Genomic DNA, 21,409 nt, shown 5'->3' on the forward strand with positions numbered 1-21,409 from the left:
CTTTCTCCATCAGCTCATTCCCCACAGCTATTACCTTTTGAATCAATTGACCCTCCCTTTTAGATTGTAAGCTCTAATGAGCTGGGCCCTCTGATTCCTCTTGTACCAAATTGTATAAGAGGGAGATTAGGGAAGTAAACAAGTGGCTGAAGAGCTGGTGTAGTAAGGAGGGGTTTGGGTTCCTGGAGGACTGGGCCGACTTCTCAGTCGATAACCGGTACTATAGAAGGGACGGACTGCACCTAAATGAGGAGGGTGCAGATCTGCTGGGAATGAAGATGGCCAAAAAGTTAGAGGGGTTTTTAAACTAGGCGATGGGGGGGGGGGGTCCAGAGGTAGAGATAGTCAGCGCGGAAGATATTCCAGAGGGTAGTATTGGAGGCATTAGTGGTAGGTTAACCAAAGCACAAAAACACAAGGTAAGTAGAGTAGCAAGTTCTACTTGCAATCTCGAAACATCCAATACGAGGACAATATGCGACCGGTCTAAACTATGTGGCATGTTCACCAATGGCAGGAGCATGGCAGACAAGATGGGTGAACTAGAGATACTGTTGTACGAGGAGGATTTGGATTTTGTGGGAATTTCAGAGACCTGGTGCAACAGCTCTCATGATTGTCTGGCAAACATTCAAGGGTATACCCTTTACCGCAAGGATAGAGAGGGTAAAAAAGGGGGAGGGGTATGCCTATAAATAAAGAATAATGTACAAGTGAATGTGAGAGATGACATCACTGAGGGAACTAGGGAGGAGGTGGAATCCTTATGGGTAGAGCTCCAAAGGGATGAAGCTAAGGGGAAAATAATACTGGGAGTATGCTATAGGCCCCCTAACCTGAGGGAGGAAGTGGAGACAGATCTCCTATCACAATTTGGATTAGCAGCAAGGATAGGAAGTGTTATCATAATGGGGGATTTTAATTATCCAGACATAGACGGGGCGAAGGGAACCGCGCATTCATTTAAGGCTCGCCAGTTCCTTAATGTCTTGCAGGACAATTTTATGGGTCAGATGGTAGACGCACCAACTAGAAATAAAACATTACTGGATCTACTGATTACCAACAATATAGACCTGATCACGGATGTGGAAATACAGGGCAATTTAGGTAACAGCGATCACAGGTCAATTAGTTTCAGTATAAATCACACAAATAGGAAACCTAAAGGGAATACAAAGACACTGAATTTCAAAAGAGCCAACTTCCCTAAACTACAAACCTTGCTAAAAGGCATAGATTGGGATAAAATATTAGGAACAAAGAATACGGAGGAGAGATGGGTTTGCTTTAAGAGTATATTAAATAAGGGCATTCACCAATGTATCCCATTGGATAATAAATTTAAAAAGGCGAACAAAAGTCCTGGATGGCTTAACTCCAATGTAAAAATGCATATAAAAGCAAAGGAGAAGGCCTTCAAAAAATACAAGGTTGAGGGATCATCCTCAGCATTCAGACTTTATAAAAAATGCAACAAGAAATGTAAGGGTGCAATTAGGACGGCTAAGATAGCACATGAAAGACAAATAGCGGAGGAGAGCAAAAAAAATCCCGAGAAATTCTTTAAGTATGTAAACAGTAAAAAAGGGAGGACAGACCATATTGGCCCCATAAAGAACGAGGAAGGACATCTGGTTACAAAGGATGGGGAGATGGCGAAGGTATTGAATTTATTCTTCTCCTCAGTCTTCACGAGTGAATCGGGGGGCTTCAGTAACCAAAACTGCAGTGTTTATCCTCATGACACATCACAGGAAGCACCTCCATGGTTAACAGAGGACAGATTTAAAATTAGACTTGAGAAACTTAACATTAATAAGTCACCGGGACCAGATGGCTTGCATCCGAGGGTACTTAGGGAACTCAGTCAAGTGATTGCCAGACCGTTGTTCCTAATTTTTAAAGACAGTCTATCGACTGGACTGGTACCAGCTGATTGGAAAAAAGCCAATGTAGCACCAATATTTAAAAAGGGACCAAAATACATCCCTGGGAATTACAGACCAGTTAGCCTAACATCAATAGTATTTAAACTCTTGGAGGGGATGATAAGAGACTATATACAAGATTTTAGTAATGAGAACGGTATCATTAGCAGTAATCAGCATGGATTCATGAAGAATCGTTCTTGCCAAACCAATCTATTAACCTTCTATGAGGAGGTGAGTTGCCATCTAAATAAAGGAAGGCCCGTAGACGTGGTGTATCTGGATTTTTCAAAAGCATTTGGCACAGTTCCCCATAAACGTTTACTGTACAAAATAAGGTCAGTTGGCATGGACCATAGGGTGAGTACATGGATTGAAAACTGGCTACAAGGGCGAGTTCAGAGGGTGGTGATAAATGGGAAGTACTCGGAATGGTCAGGGGTAGGTAGTGGGATTCCCCAGGGTTCTGTGCTGGGACCAATCCTATTTAATTTGTTCATAAACGACCTGGAGGATGGGATAAACAGTTCAATCTCTGTATTTGCAGACGACACTAAGCTAAGCAGGGCAATAACTTCTGAGCAGGATGTGGAAACATTGCAAAAAGATCTGAACAAATTAATGGGGTGAGCGACTACATGGCAGATGAGGTTCAATGTAGAAAAATGTAAAATAATGCATTTGGGTGGCAAAAATATGAATGCAATCTATACACTGGGGGGAGAACCTCTGGGGGAATCTAGGATGGAAAAGGACCTGGGGTTCCTAGTAGATGATAGGCTCAGCAATGTCATGCAATGCCAAGCTGCTGCTAACAAAGCAAACAGAATATTGGCATGCATGAAAAAGGGGATCAACTCAAGAGATAAAACGATAATTCTCCCACTCTACAAGACTCTGGTCTGGCCGCACCTGGAGTATGCTGTCCAGTTCTGGGCACCAGTCCTCAGGAAGGATGTACTGGAAATGGAGCGAGTACAGAGAAGGGCAACAAAGCTAATAAAGGGTCTGGAGGATCTTAGTTATGAGGAAAGGTTGCGAGCACTGAACTTATTCTCTCTGGAGAAGAGACGCTTGAGAGGGGATATGATTTCAATATACAAATACCGTACTGGTGACCCTACAATAGAAATAAAACTTTTTCGCAGAAGAGAGTTTAACAAGACTCGTGGCCACTCATTAAAATTAGAAGAAAAGAGGTTTAACCTTAAACTACGTAGAGGGTTCTTTACTGTAAGAGCGGCAAGGATGTGGAATTCCCTTCCACAGGCGGTGGTCCCAGCGGGGAGCATCGATAGCTTCAAGAAACTATTAGATAAGCACCTGAATGACCACAACATACAGGGATATACAATGTAATACTGACACATAATCACACATAGGTTGGACTTGATGGACTTGTGTTTTTTTTCAACCTCGCCTACTATGTAACTATGTAATGTAACTGTAATGTCTGCAAACTGTTGGCGCTATAAAAAAATAAAAAACCTGTATAATAATAAATAATAATATAAATGAATGTGTGAGGTTAAGTAAGCCATTCCACCTTTTTTTAACCACTTCAATACAGGGCACTTACACACCTGCCTGCCCAGACCAAGTGGTTGATTTACTAAAGGCAAATAGACTGTGCACTTCTGCAACTGCAGTTGCTCCAGAGATTATTAAATGAGTTAAAGCGTCACTTTGCAAAGGGTACTCAATCACGTGCGAGGATAATAAAAAAGAACAGCATTTTTGCTTGTACATGATTGGATGATGGAAGTCAGCAGAGCTTCTGCTCATTTACCAAGTTGTGGAGCAACTGCTCTTGCAGAGTGCAACTGCACTTTGCAAAGTGTACGGTGTATTTGTTTTTAGTAAATCAACCCCCAATTGTCAGCTTTCAGGGCTCTCACATTTTGAATGACAATTGCGCGGTCATGTGACGCTGTACCGAAACAAAATTTTTACAATTTTTTCCCACAAATAGAGCTTTCTTTTGGTGGTATTTGATCACCTATGAGGTTTTTATTTTTCGCTCTACAAATAAAAAAAGAACGAAAATTTGGAAAAAAAAAGTTTTTCTTTGTTTCTGTTTCAAAACTGTAAATAAGTATGTTTTCTCTTTCACTGATGGGCACTGATGAGGCAGTACTGATTGGCACTGATGAGGTGGCACTTTTATGCAGCACTGATAGGTGGTACTGATATTAGGGCTGAAACAACTAATCGATTAATAGACAACTAATCGATTATGAAATTAATCAATTACTATTTTCATAATCGATTAATCAGCCAGCCAATTGGTTGGACTGCATACAGAATGCATTATTTGTTTACATATCAGGAAATACAGTGTAGCATACATACAGCTCTGTACACCATCCATACATGTCAGTAAGTGTCTGAGAATTGGTGAATGTCTGAGGAGCAATGCCTCATGGGACATGTAGTCCTGGGCAGGAAGTGAGTACTTCTAAAGGCAGAAGTTTTCTTTACCTTGCTATTGGGGCACTCTATTCTGTACTTAACGCACAGCAAAAAGCAGTGTAGAAACAGATCAAAAGCAAACTGCATAGGTGTGTACCGAGCCTTATGCTGGCCACACGGATCAATTTTCAGACGTGTCAAATGAAAAATCTTTGTACATTCGCTGAATGAAAGAATGTTGTTTGAAATTTTCACTTGCTTTTAACATTCTGTTTTAAAATTAATGTAATTTCTGAATGAAAACCACATACACTGTCAGAAAATTTCTTTGACCAAGCAGTTTTCTATTATTTCCAAATTTTCCTGTCACTGTGGTTGAAAACGAACGTCGATTTGACCCCACTAACGATTCAAAAATTGAACTAACATTTTTAAAATTAAATTTTTTTTTGAAGGAAGACATTGTTTTTGTATGGCCAGCATATAATATATTACAGTTCTGTTTGAAAATCTGCAAAACAGTCTTTAACTTTTTTATTTCTTCTGAGTCTGATGATATTTACCATATTCAACCTCTAATAGTATATACAGAAGATCTATTCTGTCTGCTATTCTCAGAGTGGATTAGAGATTTTGCTCTCTAACCATATAGTTGGTTATTTATATTTACCACTGCATAGAGATATCTAAGAATAAATTGCCTTTTTTTTTAAACTTAACATATTAACTAAATTATAGACCACACTTTTTTTTAAGGTTATTAACGATTATGAAAATAATCGTTAGTTGCAGCTCTAACTGATATACAGCACTGATGGCAACTGATAGAGGGCACTGATGGGCACTCATAGGTGGCACTGATTGGCACTCATAGGTGGCACTGGCCACACATAGGTGGCACTGATAGGTGGCACTGGAGGTCACGTATAGACGACACTAATGGGCACTGATGGGTAGCACTATAGTTGGCACTGATAGGCAGCACTGATCAGAGGTGCTGGCAGACATTACTGATGGGCACAGAGTGCCATCCCTAATGGTCAATGATTGCCATCCCCGGCGGGCTCTAGTGGGCTTACCTGGTGGTCATGGGTGGGCATCCCTGGTTGCCATGGATGGGCACCCTGGTGGCCATGGCTGGGCATCCCTGGTGGTCCTGGGTGGGTATCCTCGGGGGGCTGCACTTATAATCAATCAGTTGCGACCCCCCTGTCAGGAAAGCAGCCGATCGGCTCTCCTCTACTCGCGTCTGTCAGCGCAAGTAGAGGAAAAGCCGATACACGGCTCTTCCTGTTGACACTGTGATCAGCTGTGATTGGACATGGCTGATCACGTGGTAAAGAGCCTCCGTCAGAGGCTCTTTACCTAGATCGGAGATGCCGTGTGTCAGACTGACACACCACACCACCGATTGCCGCGCTGCACGTCCCCGTGGGCGCTCAATTGTGGCTTATTCTGCTGGACGTCATATGACGCCCAGTCAGGTTAACTGAACCACTTCCTGGCCATCATTCTACTATAGGCCAGGTGGGAAGTGGTTAAATAAACCATGTAGCGATTAAAGCGGTATTAAACTCAAAAATGTAACATATTGCATCCTATCAATCATTAGATGTGGTTTTCACCTGGTGATCTGGCCAGTAACACACCTCCTGTATTAGAATGCTTCCCCTCTGGATGAAAGAGCACAGGGGGCACCTCTGGACAGCAGCATTGTCATTCCTGGTACTAGCAGATTTAAATACACTAATAAATTGAAGCCAAACTCCACCTAACGCTGTATAATCAGTTACAGTAAACAGTTTTTTCCTTTTGGGATAAAGGTTACATAAATAAATAAATGCTGATCATTTTAAGCCCCCCCTGCCCAGTGTTGAATGATTTGTCTCATCTCTGTAACTGATACATTCTGCTGGAGAGCTTGTGCTTTTGAAAAACAGACTTGCTGGCTGGATCAGCAAATGAAAATAGAAGAAAGAAAGCCTAAGGCTCCATTCACATCTGGTCGTACTGAATCGCGGGTGGTATCACGGCGATTCTGCCCGCGATTCAGAATCCCAGCAAAGCACACCATGCATTTGCGATGACATTATTTCTCGATGGCACCCCAAACAGGGTGTGATTTTGCCGAGATTGACACACGACAAATTGCGGCAAAATTGTGCAAACAAAATCACGGGATGCGAATCGCCCAACAGACGTTCCGGAACGTCTTTTGGGAGACACGCGTCCCGTGATTTGTCATGTGACAATCGGGGCAAAATCGCACCACGTTTTGGGTGCCAGAAATAACGGCATCGCGAACGCGTTTTTTGCTGTGATTCTGAATCGCATGTAGAATTGCGGCGATTCCGTCTGCGATTCAGAACGCCCAGGTATCAATGGAGCCTAAGAAAGAAAACGAATGCAGCTATCACATCTAATGCCGCGTACACACGGTCGGACTTTTCGGCTACAAAAGTCCGACAGCCTGTTCGACAGACCTTCGACGGATTTTTGGCGGACTTGCGGCGGACTTGCGGCAGACTTTCTAACGAACGACTTTTCTGCCTACATACGATCACACAAAAGTCCGACGGATTCGTACATGATGACGTACACCGGACTAAAATAAGGAAGTTGATAGCCAGTAGCCAATAGCTGCCCTAGCGTGGGTTTTTGTCTGTCGGACTAGCATACAGACGAGCGGATTTCTGGGTCCGGCGTAGTTACGACGTAAAGATTTGAAGCATGTACCAAATCTAAAGTCCGTCAGATTTGTGGCTGGAAAAGTCAGTCGAAAGTCCGGGGAAGCCCACACACGATCGGATTGTCAGCCGGCTTTGGTCCGTTGGCGTCTGTCGGACTTTTGTAGACGAAAAGTCCGACCGTGTGTACGCGGCATAAGAATTGTGAAGCTGCAATATAATAAATGTTTGCTTTTGGGCTTAATACCACTTTAATGTTTTTTCTTTTTTATCTAATAATTTAAAAATAAAAAGTGAATCAGAAATAGAAGAAACATGTATGGCAGCATTTCAAGAAATAAAGAAATAATCATAATTCAATTCATCGTAATATGAATCTATGCCGCTGCCCTCCTTATCCATGCACCCGGCCCCTTTCAGGATGCCGGGCACATGAATTCCTATGGCGGGATGGGCAGGGGTGTGTTTTTTGAAGCACTGATTAGAGCCAGAGGCTCTAATAAGCTTCAAAATAGGGTGGGCTCGGGGCACAGAGCATTGCGTCCGGAGCCAACCAGGTGTGTTGCAACAGCGAATGAATATCACGGTCAATTAATGTATCAATGAATATTCGCTCTTGCAACACTGATCCTCCTCCCAGCCAATTGGGTAGCAGGTCTGATACCCATCACCCAATTGGCTGAAAGGACAGGCGATCCTATTGGATGCCTAGGAGGAGACGCACGGCGGAAGCGAGGAGGAGGAGAAGACACAGAAGCCGCTACCCGATGCCCTCCACAGTCTGATATCTGCCGATGCCCGATCCCCGCCGCAGCCTGATGTCCACTAATGCCCGATCCCCGCCGATGCCCGATCCCCACCACAGCCTGATGTCCGCCGATGCCCGATCACACCGCTCATTGATGTCCGCCGCTGCCCGATGCCCACCACCTAGATGGGGTAACTTGACAGACCGGCAGACAGGGAGCATAGGGGGGGGTTTGAGGTGCAGTGAAGGGGGAGGGGGGTCGTTGTTTGCCACCCCCCCAAACAAAAAACCATGAGCTACCACTGATGAAAGTAGACATCAAATCTGATGTATCATTGTGTGGTTTATTTTCTAAAACTGGAGAGTACAAAATCTGGTGCAGCTCAGCATAGAAACCAATCAGCTTCCAGTTTTTATTGTCAAAGCTGCTGACTTTTAATATATGGACACTTACCTGTCCAGGGAGCCCGCAATGTCGGCACCCCAGCTGATCTTCCGATCGGCTGTCGGGTGCAGCCGCCGCCATTCCTGGTAAGGAAACCCGGCAGTGAAGCCTTTCGGCCTTTCGGCTTCACAGCCGGTCCCCTACTACTTATGCGCAAGGCGCGCTGCACTTTCTAATTGGGGCGGCGGCGGAGGAAGGAGGGGGCCGAACTTCTGAGAGACGGCGCCATCTCTGGAAGTGGGGAAGGGAACCTGTAAAAAAACAGGTCCCTGTTCCCCCCTCCCCACTGAAAGGTGCCAAATGTGGCACTGAAGGGAGGAGGAGACAAATAAGCAGAAGTTCCATTTTTGGGTGGAACTCCGTCTTTAATTGAAAAAGCTGAAGTTAGAAACTGATTGGCTACTATGCACAGGAGCACCAGATTTTGCAATCTCCAGTTTTAGTAAATCAACCTTAACCGCTTGTTGACCCTATACTGTATATATACGGCTCTCCTGTGCAAAACCACATACCTGTATGTGATTTTGCCTTTCCGGGTCTGGGACGTGCACGTGCGCTGCCGGCGACCTGCTCCCGCTGTGATTGGACACAGCGGGAGAAAATCAGCGGGTCCAACAGGTTTAATGTCTGCCAGGACCTGCCAATCATTCCTGAGAGAAGCAGAGCGGTGGTCTGCTGATGAAAACAAGGCAGATCGCCGCTCTGTGAGAAGGGAAGGTAGTGAACCTGTGTTTCTGCTATGCAGGAACACGGATCTCTGCCTTCCCATAGTACAAGTACCTCCCCACAGTTAGCAAGCACTCCCTAGGATCACATTTAACCCTTTGATCGCCCCAGATGTTAACCCCTTCCCTGCCAGTGCCATTATTACAGTAAAAGTGCATATTTTTCAGCACTGAGAAAAAACAAGGAGAAGAGGCGCCTCTAAGTGTAGAAGTTTAAGCACTTTAATTAAAACATACAGTTGGCAACTCACATTTGAGAACGGTTAATAAAGCTAATTTTGTAGGGGAAAAACCTCCCAGAGGTAAGTAAGATGATAACGATCCTCCATCCCTCAGTTGTGATGTCTGCAAGGCACTACAGCCCTCTGCTGCTGATCACCGTGGAGTGGAGTGATAGCACCGCCGTCATTCCACTCCACGCTGGGATGTTTTTCCACTACAAAATTAGCTTTTTTAACCATTCTCAAATGTGAGTTGCCAACTGCATGTTTTAATTAAAGTGCCTAAACTTCTAAACTTAGAGCCCTTTCACACTGGGGCACGGGCCACGTTAGCCGTAAAGTGCAGCTCATTTTAGCGGCGCTTTAATGGCGCTGTGCGGGTGGGAGCGGGGCGCTTTTAACCCCAAAGAAGGGGTTAACAAGGGGTTAAAAGCGCTGCTGCCTAAGCGTTTTGCAGGTGCTTCAGCAGCTCTGCCCATTGATTTTAATGGCAGGGGCGGTTCTGCACCGCCCCAAAGATGCTGCTTGCAGGACTTTTTATGTCCATCCTGCAAGCGCACCGCCCCAGTGTGAAAGCACTCAGGCTCTCACACTGGGGAGACAGGGGATGCAGTTTACAGGCGCTATTTTTAGTGCTAAAACGCCTGTAAAGTGTCTTCAGTGTGAAAGGGGTCTTAGAGGCGCCTCTTCTTCTTGTTTTTTCTCATCCCTGCTGGAATCTAGCTTCTATTTCTACGTGGAGGCAGCTCATAGTGTATAGACTTCTGTCTATGGACTACATATGGACATTATCTATTCCATCTAATCCTAATAATGATTAGATTTATATTGGGGTTTTATACTGTCAGTGTGCTGCGCCTTTTACTTGTTCATACTTTTTAGCACTAATCACTGTACGGGTGTCACTGGTCCCCAAAAAAGTGTCAAAAGTGTCAGAGTCCGATTTGTCCTCCGCAATATCGCAGTCTCGCTATCTCTCGCTGATTGCTGCCAATACTAGTAAAAATTAAAGAAAGAAATAAAAATTCCATAAAAATATCCCATAGTGTGTAGACGATATATTTTTTGCGCAAAACAATCAACATACACTTATTGGGATTTTTTGTTACCAAAAATATGTATCAGAATACATATTGGCCCAAACTGATACATAAATTTGATTTTTTACATTTTTTTTTTTTTTATTGGGTATGCTTTATAGCAGAAAGTAAAAAATATTGTTTTTTTTTTTTTTCCAAATTGTTGGTCTATTTGTGTTTATAGCGCAAAAAATAACAAAAAAAAGCAGAGGTGATCAAATACCACCAAAAGAAAGCTTTAGTTGGGTACAGCGTCACACGACCGCGCAATTGTCAGTTAAAGTAACGCAGTGCCGTGTCTCAAAAAATGCGGTGGTTATGAAGGGGGGGTAAATCTTCCGGGGGTCAGGCGGTTAATGTGTGACCAGCGTGCTGCATCTCACCTTCTTCAGAGAAGCAATGGTGGTCTGGTCCTCCTGAGAAATCTTGAGCGCTGTGGCCACTTTGGCGGAGTTGGCTACGATCTCGGAGTTCAGCTCCCGACATTTGGACATCAGACGCTTTTCATTCTCATTGGATTTTTTCAAGACGGCGTGCAGCTTCTCGTATTCCACACGAAACTTCTCCAGGCTTTTGTCGCCCGTAAGTTCGCTGAGCACCTCCTGGAAGTCTTTCTCCAGCGCTTCAAACGCATTTTCGTCCGTCAGGACTTTCTCCGCCTTCTCCTGTACGGGGAGACATACATCAGTTCAATGTCTTACATTAGATTTTACTCCCAAAAAAAAGAAATGAACTTTTTTTATTTTTTTTTTTTTAGAGTGAGGAAGGATCAGAACTGCCGCTGGATTTTTACTGCTATCCAGGGATCTGTTATGGCTCATTTACACTTGCGGTTTGGGGGGGAAGGGGCAGTAAAAATGTGCAGTTGAGGTGTTTTTTTACCACTCCCCTTTAAAGTGGTTGTAAACCTTTACATATAGCCAGTGAAGTGACTGGTGATACACAGAGATAAAACAAATCCTCCTACATAAGTTGTACCTGTTTATCTGCGGTCTTCTCTCCACTACAGCCATTCAAAGTCCAGAATTTATAAAGCTTGTCTGAGATTTCAGAAAACAGGGGGCAGAGAGCTAAAGTGACACTCTGCAGAGCTCAGTGAGAGCTAATTGGAGGGAAGCATGAAACAAATCCTCCTACATAAGTTGTATCTGTTTATCTGCTGTGCTCTCTTCTCTACATCTATTTAACCACTTGTCGTTTGACGGAAGCTGAATGGCTCCCCTGCACAAATTGCCGTAGCTGTATGACAGCCGTTTTAAGGGGTATAGGGGGCGCGCGCACGTGCTCACCGCGGTACTGAGGAGCCGATGTGCGTGTCCGGCGGCCCCAATGTCTGCCAGGCACACGTGATCGCTCCTCACAGAGCCAGAACAATCTGTGTGTGTACACATACAAATCCACGTTCTGTCAGGGGAGTGGAGACAGATCGTGTGTTCCTAGTATATAGGAACACCAATCAGTCGCCTCCTCTTGGCAGTCCCATCCCCCCCACAGTTAGAACATACAGTGAGGGAACACATTTAACCCCTTGATCGCCCCTAGTGTTAACTTCTTTCCTGCCAGTGACATTTATATAGTAATCGGTGGCTATTTTTAGCTCTGATCGTTGTATAAATGTCAATGGTCCCAAAAGAGTGCCAAAAGTGACCGATCTGTCTGCCGCAATGTCGCAGTCCAAATAAAAATCACAGATCGCCAATATTACTAGTAAAAATAAATAAATAAATAAATAAAAATGCCATAAATCTATCCCCTATTTTGTAGATGCTATAACTTTTGCGCAAACCAATCAATATACGCCTATTGCGATTTTTTTTACCAAAAATATGTAGAAGAATACATATCCGCCTAAACTGAGGTAAACATTTTTTCCTTTTTTTTTTAAATTTAGTGATATTTATTATAGCAAAAAGTAAAAAATATTGTGTTTTTTTCAAAATTGTCGCTCTTTTTTTGTTTATAGCTCAAAAAATAAAAACCGCAGAGGTGATCAAATACCACCAAAAGAAAGCTCTATTTGTGGGGAAAAAAAGGACATCAATTTTGTTTGGGTACAACGTCACACGACTGCGCAACTGTCAGTTAAAGTGACGCAGTGCCGTATCGCAAAAAATGGCCTGGTCAGGAAGGGGGTAAATCCTTCCGGGGCTGAAGTGGTTTTAACCTCCCTGGTGGTATGATTATTTTGGATTTTAGGTGCTGAAAGCGGTACAATTATTTTGCATGGAAATTTGGCGTTTTATATTGTAGGTCTGTAATTCTTAACAATAACACACTTAAATCTGTCCAAACAAGAGTCTAGTAGATATCCCGGGTATGATAAAGTTTGAAACACAAAAACATAAATTATAATATAATAAATAAAAATAAATAATTATAAAAAAAAATAATTAATTAATAATAAAATAAATTTCCCCAGGATTCACTATCGCTCAATTCTGCAAGTGTTCTAATTTACTATCGCTGTTTTCTAGCTGGTCTAAAGCCACTTTTGATGTAAAGGGACACTTTGTGGTTGCTATGGACAATCTCCAGTTTCCAGGCAGAAAGAACAGTATATATAACATAAAACTGCATGTAGGGCACTGGGCAAAGCACTGGGGACAAAAGGGATGTGAAATCATTTCATACAGTACTGTAATCTGTAAGATTACAGTACTGTATGTGTTATGATTTTACACTTTTTTGAGTTTGCCACCAGGCTCCGCCCCCGTGCATCGCGCCGCTCGCAGGGAACGGAGCCTGGCATGGAGAGGCTTCGGAGGAGGATGGAGCCCTCGGACACTGCGGGGGACATCGCAGGATCCTGGGGACAAGGTAAGTAAAGCCACACCAGGATCCTGCGATGTAATCCCGAGTGTGGCTCGGGGTTACCGCTAATGGTACTGAATTTTAACCCTGAGCCACACTCGGGAAAACCACCAGGTAGGCTACAGTCCAAAGTGCATAAAGCTTGTCTGAGTCAATGTCAAAAAAGGGGGCTGAGAGCTGAATTCACACTCTGCAGAGCTCAGTAAGGAGGACTCCAAGAGCTGATTGGAGGGAATGGACACCCCCCCCCCCCCCCCCCCCAACACAGCACACAAAAACAGAGCTGAGGCTGTCAATCACAGGCTGTGTGCTGGAGCTTCCTCCACTGTCACCTTTTATTCTCTTGGTGTCATGAAAACTTGTCAGAAGTGACTCATGCTGATAGCAGAGGAAGGAGGCAGCAGTCAGAAATGATACTTAGTGCTCTGGACTGAGACAAGTACACACTATAGAGGGATATGCTTTGTTCATATTTCATGTCGGAGGTTTACAATCACTTTATGCTTCAAAGGTAATGGACAGAGGTGGTCAAAGCATTGTAGCTGCTCCAAGAATTACCCTCCCCCTCCATCACCGTTCACAGACAGTAATGCCCACCCATTCATCTGCATTGGACTACGCCTCAACTATCCCACAACTGTAAGCAGTACATGCTGTTGCGGTGGTGGTGGTGAAGGTTTGTAGGGCTTCAAAACAGGCAGTGAGGTGGCGTTTATAAGAAACCCTCTAAAAAAGCAGATCACTCTTCAGAGGGCTACGCTACTGTAAACGAGCCCTTAAAGTGGTTGTAAACCTCAGACATGAAATATGAACAAAGCATATCCCGCTATAGTGTGTACTTGTCTCAATCCAGAGCACTAAGTGTCATTTCTGTCTGCTGCCTCCTCCTTCCTCTGCTATCAGCATGAGTCACTTCTGACAACTCTTCCTGACAGCAAGAGGAAAAAATGGTAAAGCATCGCTTATGGAGATTTTTAAGTACTGAAGTTTGTTGCCATTCCACGAGTGTGCGCAATTTTAAAGCGTGACATGTTAGGTATCTATTTACTTGTGTTTTCACACTGTAAAAAAAAATTGGGGTAAATATTGTGTTTTAGATAAACAAAGTGCAGCACTATACATATAAAAAGTGCATAATCAATAATCAATAAACTGTACAAAAAATTATTCAAATCCAAAAAAAGTCCATAGAGAGAAAGTCCCCTAGGAAAGTCTGTGTGTGTGTGTTGAATAGAGAAATCCAGAAATGGCAAACGTGACACCCACAGCAAGTTCACACTGGAGGCTTCCAAGAGAACCAGGGAGGTCAGTAAACGCTCATTCAGACCTGAGATCCACTATTAGGAGATGGTAGGTAAAAAGATAGATTCCCACACAACCTAGGAGGCAGCATCAGGTACCCCAGTGGTGGCTGGTGGGGTTTTTTTTGGGGGCGGGGGACAACCACCCCCCACCCGCTTGGTCGGCACATACCCCATTGGTTACGGGCGGGGAGGACTCCGGCGGTGGCTCCTGTGTCCTCTTCTCCATCACGGCGGCTTCCGCCATGCGTCTCCCTCCTCCTAGGCATCCAATAGGATCGCCTGTCCTTTCAGCCAATCGGGTGATGGGTCTCAAGACCCGCTTCCTGATTGGCCGGGAGGAGGATCAGTGTGGCAATAACGAATATTCATTCACTATTGTCACACAACTGGGTGGGCTCGGTCGGAGCGCAGTGCTCTGCACCCCAAGCCCACCCTTTTTTGAAGCCTATTAGAGCCTCTGGCTCTAATCATGTGCTTAAAAAAAAACACCCTCTCATTGGAATACTAATCTGGAGATTAGGGGTCCGGATGGGGGCGGCGCTCGTGTGCCCCTAATGGGCGGGCCACTGCTGGTGCACCCCCTCCGGCTGTAACCGAGGCAACACACCAAACGGCTCATTGTACCAAACAATGGTGACATCCTACAGAACTTCTGACTGTCACAAACTTCTCTATGATTATCATTTTTTTTTTTTACATTATTTTGTTCTTGTTGATTTTTTGTTTGTTTTGTGTTTTGCTTTGTTTAGATTTGAATATTTTCTTTTTACATTTTAGTAATGATTTTTTTATTATTATTATTATTTTACATTATATTATTTTTTTATTTACATTATATTATTGTTTTATATTTTATTATGTATTATTATAATTTCTTGTTGTTTACGTTATATTATTAGTATTTTTTGGGAGGGGTTACATTTTGTTATGATTATTTTATTATGATTTTCTTTGTTTTTTGCTTACATTATATTATTATTGCTCTATATAATACTGTATATATTCTTTTTACATTGTGATGATGAGAATAGTATTATTATGTTGGTCCCATGCTGGGACTTGTAGTGCACCCTATGGGATCCTGTCCCAGGTGTGGAGGACTATCAATCCCAGCATCCCCTGCCAGTTCCTGGCACACTCAGACACGCCACCTCTGCCCGCAGGGTATGCTGGGACTTGTAGCCCCCCCAAAGTCGAGTCTCACCTCCGCCATGCTGCTCTCTGTCCCCACCGAGACCCCGGGATAGAATGTCCTGGACACCGCCGGTGTTGTAAAAAACACTGCCTCCCCTCTCCGTCGGCACTACTTCTCCGCTCCGCGTCTGACGGTTGCTAGGGAACCGCCAACACGGAAGCTCTGCAATGATCCAAAGCGCCCAGGAAGCCGCCGCTGCCATGTTTAGTTTTGGCGACAGAGAGGGCAAAAGTTGTATTGGGGTGAATGTGAGGAGGACGGGATGATTATACCGCAGGTTTATTCCTGTATAGGGCAGAGGGGGGAGATGAGGAAGGTAACTGACACACACTGGGGTCAATGGACACAGACACCCTACAATGGAGAGGATACCCCTGCCCCTCATTGTGTCACATTACCAGCTCTTTGTTTATATTTTAGGTATGGACAAAACGTTTTCTAAAGTTTCAGAGTAGGGAGGGATTAAAACCCCTGCAAGGTTATATTTTGCTGTCTGTGTCACATTGAGGATATTTTCTTTCACTTCCTGTCCCAAAAACACAACAGGAAGTAAGAGGAAATCTCACAGCAAGAGGGAAAATCCCTTCCCATTGCAAGATTTTCCATTACCTGACCTTAAAATTTTGCATTTCTCACTTTCTGTTTCAGTGATAATTGTAACCAGAATGAATATAGAGGTAAATCTCCCTTATGGGGACACAGACAGCAATAAAAAAAACTCCAGAGAGGATCTAACCCAGTCTCTCTCAACCAGGGTTCCATGGAAGGCTGGGGTTTCTTCAGAGGTTGCCAGGGGTTCATTGGGCAGTGAGCACTTTCTGCCTCTCAGACCTGTGACCACTGACATCCGTTTGTAGGCTGTCTTTCACACAGGTGGCCAGGGTGGAAGGCATAGAAACAGGCGAGTGAGCCATGGTTTTACGTCCCCCCATTCCAAACACCTACCTAAATTCTATAATACAGCTGGAGGGGACTCTTTTTGTCAAGTTGACATGTGACAGGTGAACCTTCTGCCAATGACCACCAGTCTAAAGTGCACCTTCTCCAAGTGACCACCAATCCAAAGTGGGCCTTTACCCAGTGATTACTTATCTAAGATGGACCTTTAACTCAATGACCCCAATCTACAGTTGACCGTCTCTTAGTGACCACCAATTAAAGGTGGAATTTCCCCCAATAACCACAAATCCAAAGTGGACCTTCTCCCAGTGACCACCAATCTAAGGTGGACCTTCTCTCAGTGACTACTTATCTAAGGTGGACCTTCGCCCAATAGCCACCAATCTAAGATTGACCTTCTTCATGTGACCATCAATTTAGAATGGCCCTTCTCCTAATGACTACCCATATAAGGTGGACCTTTTGCCAATGACCACAAATCTAGGGTGGACTTCTCCTGGAGACTACCAATCTAAGGTGAACCTTCTGCTAATGACTACCAATTTAAGGTGGACCTTTGTATAGCGACCACCAATCCAAGGCAAACCGTCTCTCAATGACTACCAGTCTAAGAAGCACCTTCTCCAAGTGACCAACTTTCTAAGGTGGGCCTTCTCCCAATTACCACCAATCCAAATTAAGCCTTCTCCCAGTGATTACTTATCTAAGGTGGACCTTCTCTCAATGATCACCAATCCACAGCTGACTGTCTTAGTAACCATCAATTTAAGGTGGAAGTATTATCAATGACCACAAATCCAAGGTGGACCATCTCCCAGTGACCACCAATCTAAAGTGGACCTTCTCTCAATGACCACTTAACTAAGGTGGACCTTCGCCCAATGGCCACCAATCTAAGATGGATCTTCTCCGAGTGACCACCAATTTAGGATGGTCCTTCTCCTAATGACTACCAATATAAGGTGGACCTTTTGCCAATGACCACCAATTCAAGGTGGACCTTCTCCCATTGACTACTAATCTAAGATGAACCTTCAACCAATAATCACCAATCTAAGGTCGACCTTCCCCCAGTGACCACCAATTCAAGATGGACCTTCTCCCAGTGACTACTAATCGAATTTGGACCTTCTCCCAGTGACTACTAATGTAAATTGGACCTTCTCCCAGTGACTACTAATCTAAGATGGACTTTCACTCAATGCCCACTAATCTAAAGTGGACCGTCTCCCAGTGATCACCAATTTAAAGCAGAATTTCTTCCAATGACCACAAATCCAAGGTAAACCTTTTCCCATTGACCACCAATCTAAGGTGGACTTTCTCACAGTTATGTGTAAAAAATTGCGCCAACTCCTACAAAGTGAAGCAGCCAACACAACAACCTGACCAGTGTAAATATGTGAGAAAATAAATAAAGTGTGGCGCTAAAAATAATGCTGATTGACCAACTCTTGATTTAAATTTTAATTGTTTATATTTCAATAAATTTTGTATACTCCTTTTACATACTCTTTGTGTACTACTACTTGGGCCATTAAAATCTTAGATCAGTGGCCATTGGGCGAAGATCCAACTTATAAGAGGTCATTGAGAGAAGGTCCACCTTAGATTGGTGGTCACTGGGAGAAGATCCACCTTACTGTAGATTGCTGGTCACTTGGAGAAGGTGAACCTTAGATTGGCGGTCACTGTGAGGAAGTCCGAACACGCTGGTGATAATCTTATAGGGTGCATAAAGGGATAGTGACCTCCCCACCCAAAAGATCACAAAAACAAAATCAACAAAAAAAAGGGAAATTACATAAACAGTAGTGTAACTACATCCATATACCGAATTAGTGAAAAGATGAGCTAGTATCCAGTGTATCAATACTGGAAAAAATAGGTCTTTGTGTACTACTACTTGGGCCATTAAAGTCCCACAAGAAGGAGTTCCTTCTCCACTCTACTGTCTTTTTGGGATGTAGGTCCAGCCCATCGGTCAACCATACCACCCCTCTCCTCTTTGTACCGATCTAAGATTGACCTTCTCCCATTAATCACCAATTTATAATAGGCATTCTCCTAATGACCACCAATCTATGGTGGACCTTATTCCAGAGGCCACCAATTTAATGTGAACCTACTGCCAATGACCACCAATTTAAGGTGGGTCTTCGCCCAGTGACCACGAATCTAAGGTGAAGCTCCTCTCAATGACCACCAGTCTTTGGTGCACCTTCTCCAAGTGACCACCAATCTAAGGTGGACCTTCTCCAAATTACCACCAATCCAAAGTAGACATACTCTCAGTGATTAATTATCTAAGGTGGACCTTTATCTCAATGACCACCAATCTACAGCTGACCGTCTCTTTGTGACCACCAATTTAAGGTGGAACTTCCCTCAATGATCACAAATCCAAGGTGGATCTCCTCCCAGTGATGGGGAAGGAATACCTAGTTCTGATAGGTACCCACTCCCACTTTCACTTGGATCCTCAAGGCAACCCGAGCGGAAGTTCTCTCCACCACCCTCCCCGCAGTCTTCTGTGACACAGCTGGCTTCCCTCAGTTAGAATGCAGGCACTGGAAATCCAAAGGCTAGTAATGAACTAGCCTGGGTGGGGATGGCGCTGTTGTGATTTTATTAAAAGTCAGCAGCTACAGGATTTAAGGATTTGTGGCTGTTGTCTTTGAACTTTTTCCAGCGTGGAGAAACACTTTAACCACCTCATTACCACACTATAACTGAAAGACGGCTAGAGCGCAGCTCTCTTGTTCTGGGAGGGTGTCCTCCCAGAGCCACACCCCCCCGGGATGCGCATCAGGTGCGCTCTATGACCGTTGTGTCAATAGGACACAGCTGATCACAGATCGCGGTAAAGAGCCAATCACAGCAGCCTGTCATCATGTGATGATCACATGTAAACAGACTTGCTGGTTATCACCAGTCCTTTTCTCGCGTGCTGTGTCTGTGTGAGGAAAGAAGTGCTGATAACTGGCAAGGCTGTCAACACACTGTTTACACTGATATTTGGGGCACTAATCAAAGTGTCCAGATTATCTGTGTGGGCCCATCAATGCAGCTTCATCAGTGCAGCCTTATCAGTGCCATCATAAAATACTATTACAGGGGAATTGGCGCTGTTCTCAAGTGATAAAAAATGATAAATAAATACATTAATTCTCTGTGTGATAATTCTAAACCATACACACTAATGTGCAATAAAGTGTAAAGTGCTAAGGAATAGTGTCTAAAATATATAGGAAATCAATTCATAAACAATAAATAACAGTGATATTAATAACACCAAATAACGTGCTGAATAGCTAGGTAGCTCAAAAGGCTAATAAAAATTAAACAATATCCCCAAGTGAGTCCACAGCAGTCCACAGTGAATAAATAGCAAGAATTGATGTATAAAATTGAAAAAATATTTTTTGTGGTATAATATATATATATGTATAGTTGGATGCTGAAAAAAATATATGTATGTAGTCTGTGAAGAGTTTCAATGCATAAACTCAAAAATAGCAATGTGATGATTCTTCAGTGCTCCCTGCCTTCATCTGTAACCCCCAATCGTGCCCGCACTCACCAGAGCACCTAACCCCTGCAGGGGTAACAGGCGTGTAAGCTGGGATCCAGCAGCGGTGTCCCCTTGTGGTAGTTATCAGTGCCCATCAGTCCAGCCTCATTAGTGCACATCAGTGAAGAAGAAACATTTTTTATTTGCAAAATTTTATAACAGAAACTAAGAAAAACATTTTTTCTAAATTTTCTTTATTTTTTCATTTGTTTAGCAAAAAATATAAAACCCAGTGATAATGAAATGCCACAAAAAGAAAGCTCTATTTGAAGAAAATGAATAAAATCGCACACTGTCATTCAAATTGCACCCCCTGAGCAGGAAGGGGGTGAAAGTGCCTTGTATTTAAGTGGTTAAAGTGCAGTTAGCCTATAAAAGGCTGATGCAATTCCATAATTGTACACTAGATGGCAGTACAACACAACACAGATATTTTAACTTGCTGTATTTATTCATTGATTGATTATAATTTGGTTAATTACTGTCTACACATCATCCGAGCATCCTGCGTGAAAGTGATTTGTTGGGGGTGATTTCGCTTAGTAAGTAAAGAATAGCTGTATAACGTGCCTATTTGAAAATAAGTGTATTTTTAAAAAAAGTTTTCCTTGCACATGATAGAAGTGAACACAATCTGTCGTTATTTACTTGAGCATTCTCTAATTGTTCAGGCTGGGCTCACACTGCCGTGTGGAGCGGCTCACACCAGGGGTCTGGTGAGTCCCTGTTCTCCGTTTCAGGTCCATTTTCGGTACAAATTTTTGGCTGAATTCGGACCTGTAGTGGACCAGAAGACGCACAGGACCCCTGTGCAATTCGCTCCGGAGCCACTCCGGAGATGTGTGAACCAGCTCCATAGAGAGACAGTCACACTCTCCTGACATGCGAATTGGATGCAGGGAAAGCCACATCCAATTCACAATAGTGTGAACCCAGCCTTAGTGTTTCAATGATGCACTTTGCTATTCATAATTATTTTAAATGCAGAGGTAAAGAAAACGTTTAACTTAAAGGAGTAAGCCTTTCCAAAATATATCACCCCCTTTTGTATAGATTCTGGTGGAACCAATTCCTGTATTTAGTGTGTTTTTGGCAAAGGATACACTAATATGCTTTAAAGTGGTTGTAAAACTCAGACATGAAATATGAACAAAGCATATCCCTCTATAGTATGTACTTGTCTCAATCCAGAGCACTAAGTGTCATTTCTGTCTGCTGCTTCCTTTCTCTGCTATCAGCATGAGTCACTTCTGACAAGTTTTCCTGACACCAAGAGAAAAAAGGTGACCTGGGAGGAAGCTCCAGCACACAGCCTGTGATTGACAGCTTTAGCTCTGTTCCTTTGTGCTGTGTGAAGGGAGGGGAGGTATCCCTTCC

At 43.6% G+C, this 21,409-nt stretch overlaps 1 protein-coding gene across 1 annotated transcript in view; it reads right to left on the bottom strand.

Annotated features, from left to right (window-relative positions):
* CFAP58 (cilia and flagella associated protein 58) overlaps window positions 1–15,729 on the bottom strand; it is a 114,204-nt gene extending 98,475 nt beyond the window's left edge. The window contains exons 1-2 of the mRNA XM_073595928.1: window positions 15,568–15,729; window positions 10,632–10,913 (exon numbers count right to left, since the gene is read on the bottom strand). Coding sequence (XP_073452029.1) covers window positions 10,632–10,913; window positions 15,568–15,576 — 291 coding nt within the window. The 5' untranslated portion in view covers window positions 15,577–15,729. The remainder of the gene's footprint in view (window positions 1–10,631; window positions 10,914–15,567) is intronic.
* Window positions 15,730–21,409: the final 5,680 nt, after the last annotated feature.

Source organism: Aquarana catesbeiana, linkage group LG08, assembly GCF_042186555.1.
Source record: "Aquarana catesbeiana isolate 2022-GZ linkage group LG08, ASM4218655v1, whole genome shotgun sequence".
Taxonomy (NCBI): Eukaryota; Metazoa; Chordata; class Amphibia; order Anura; family Ranidae; genus Aquarana; species Aquarana catesbeiana.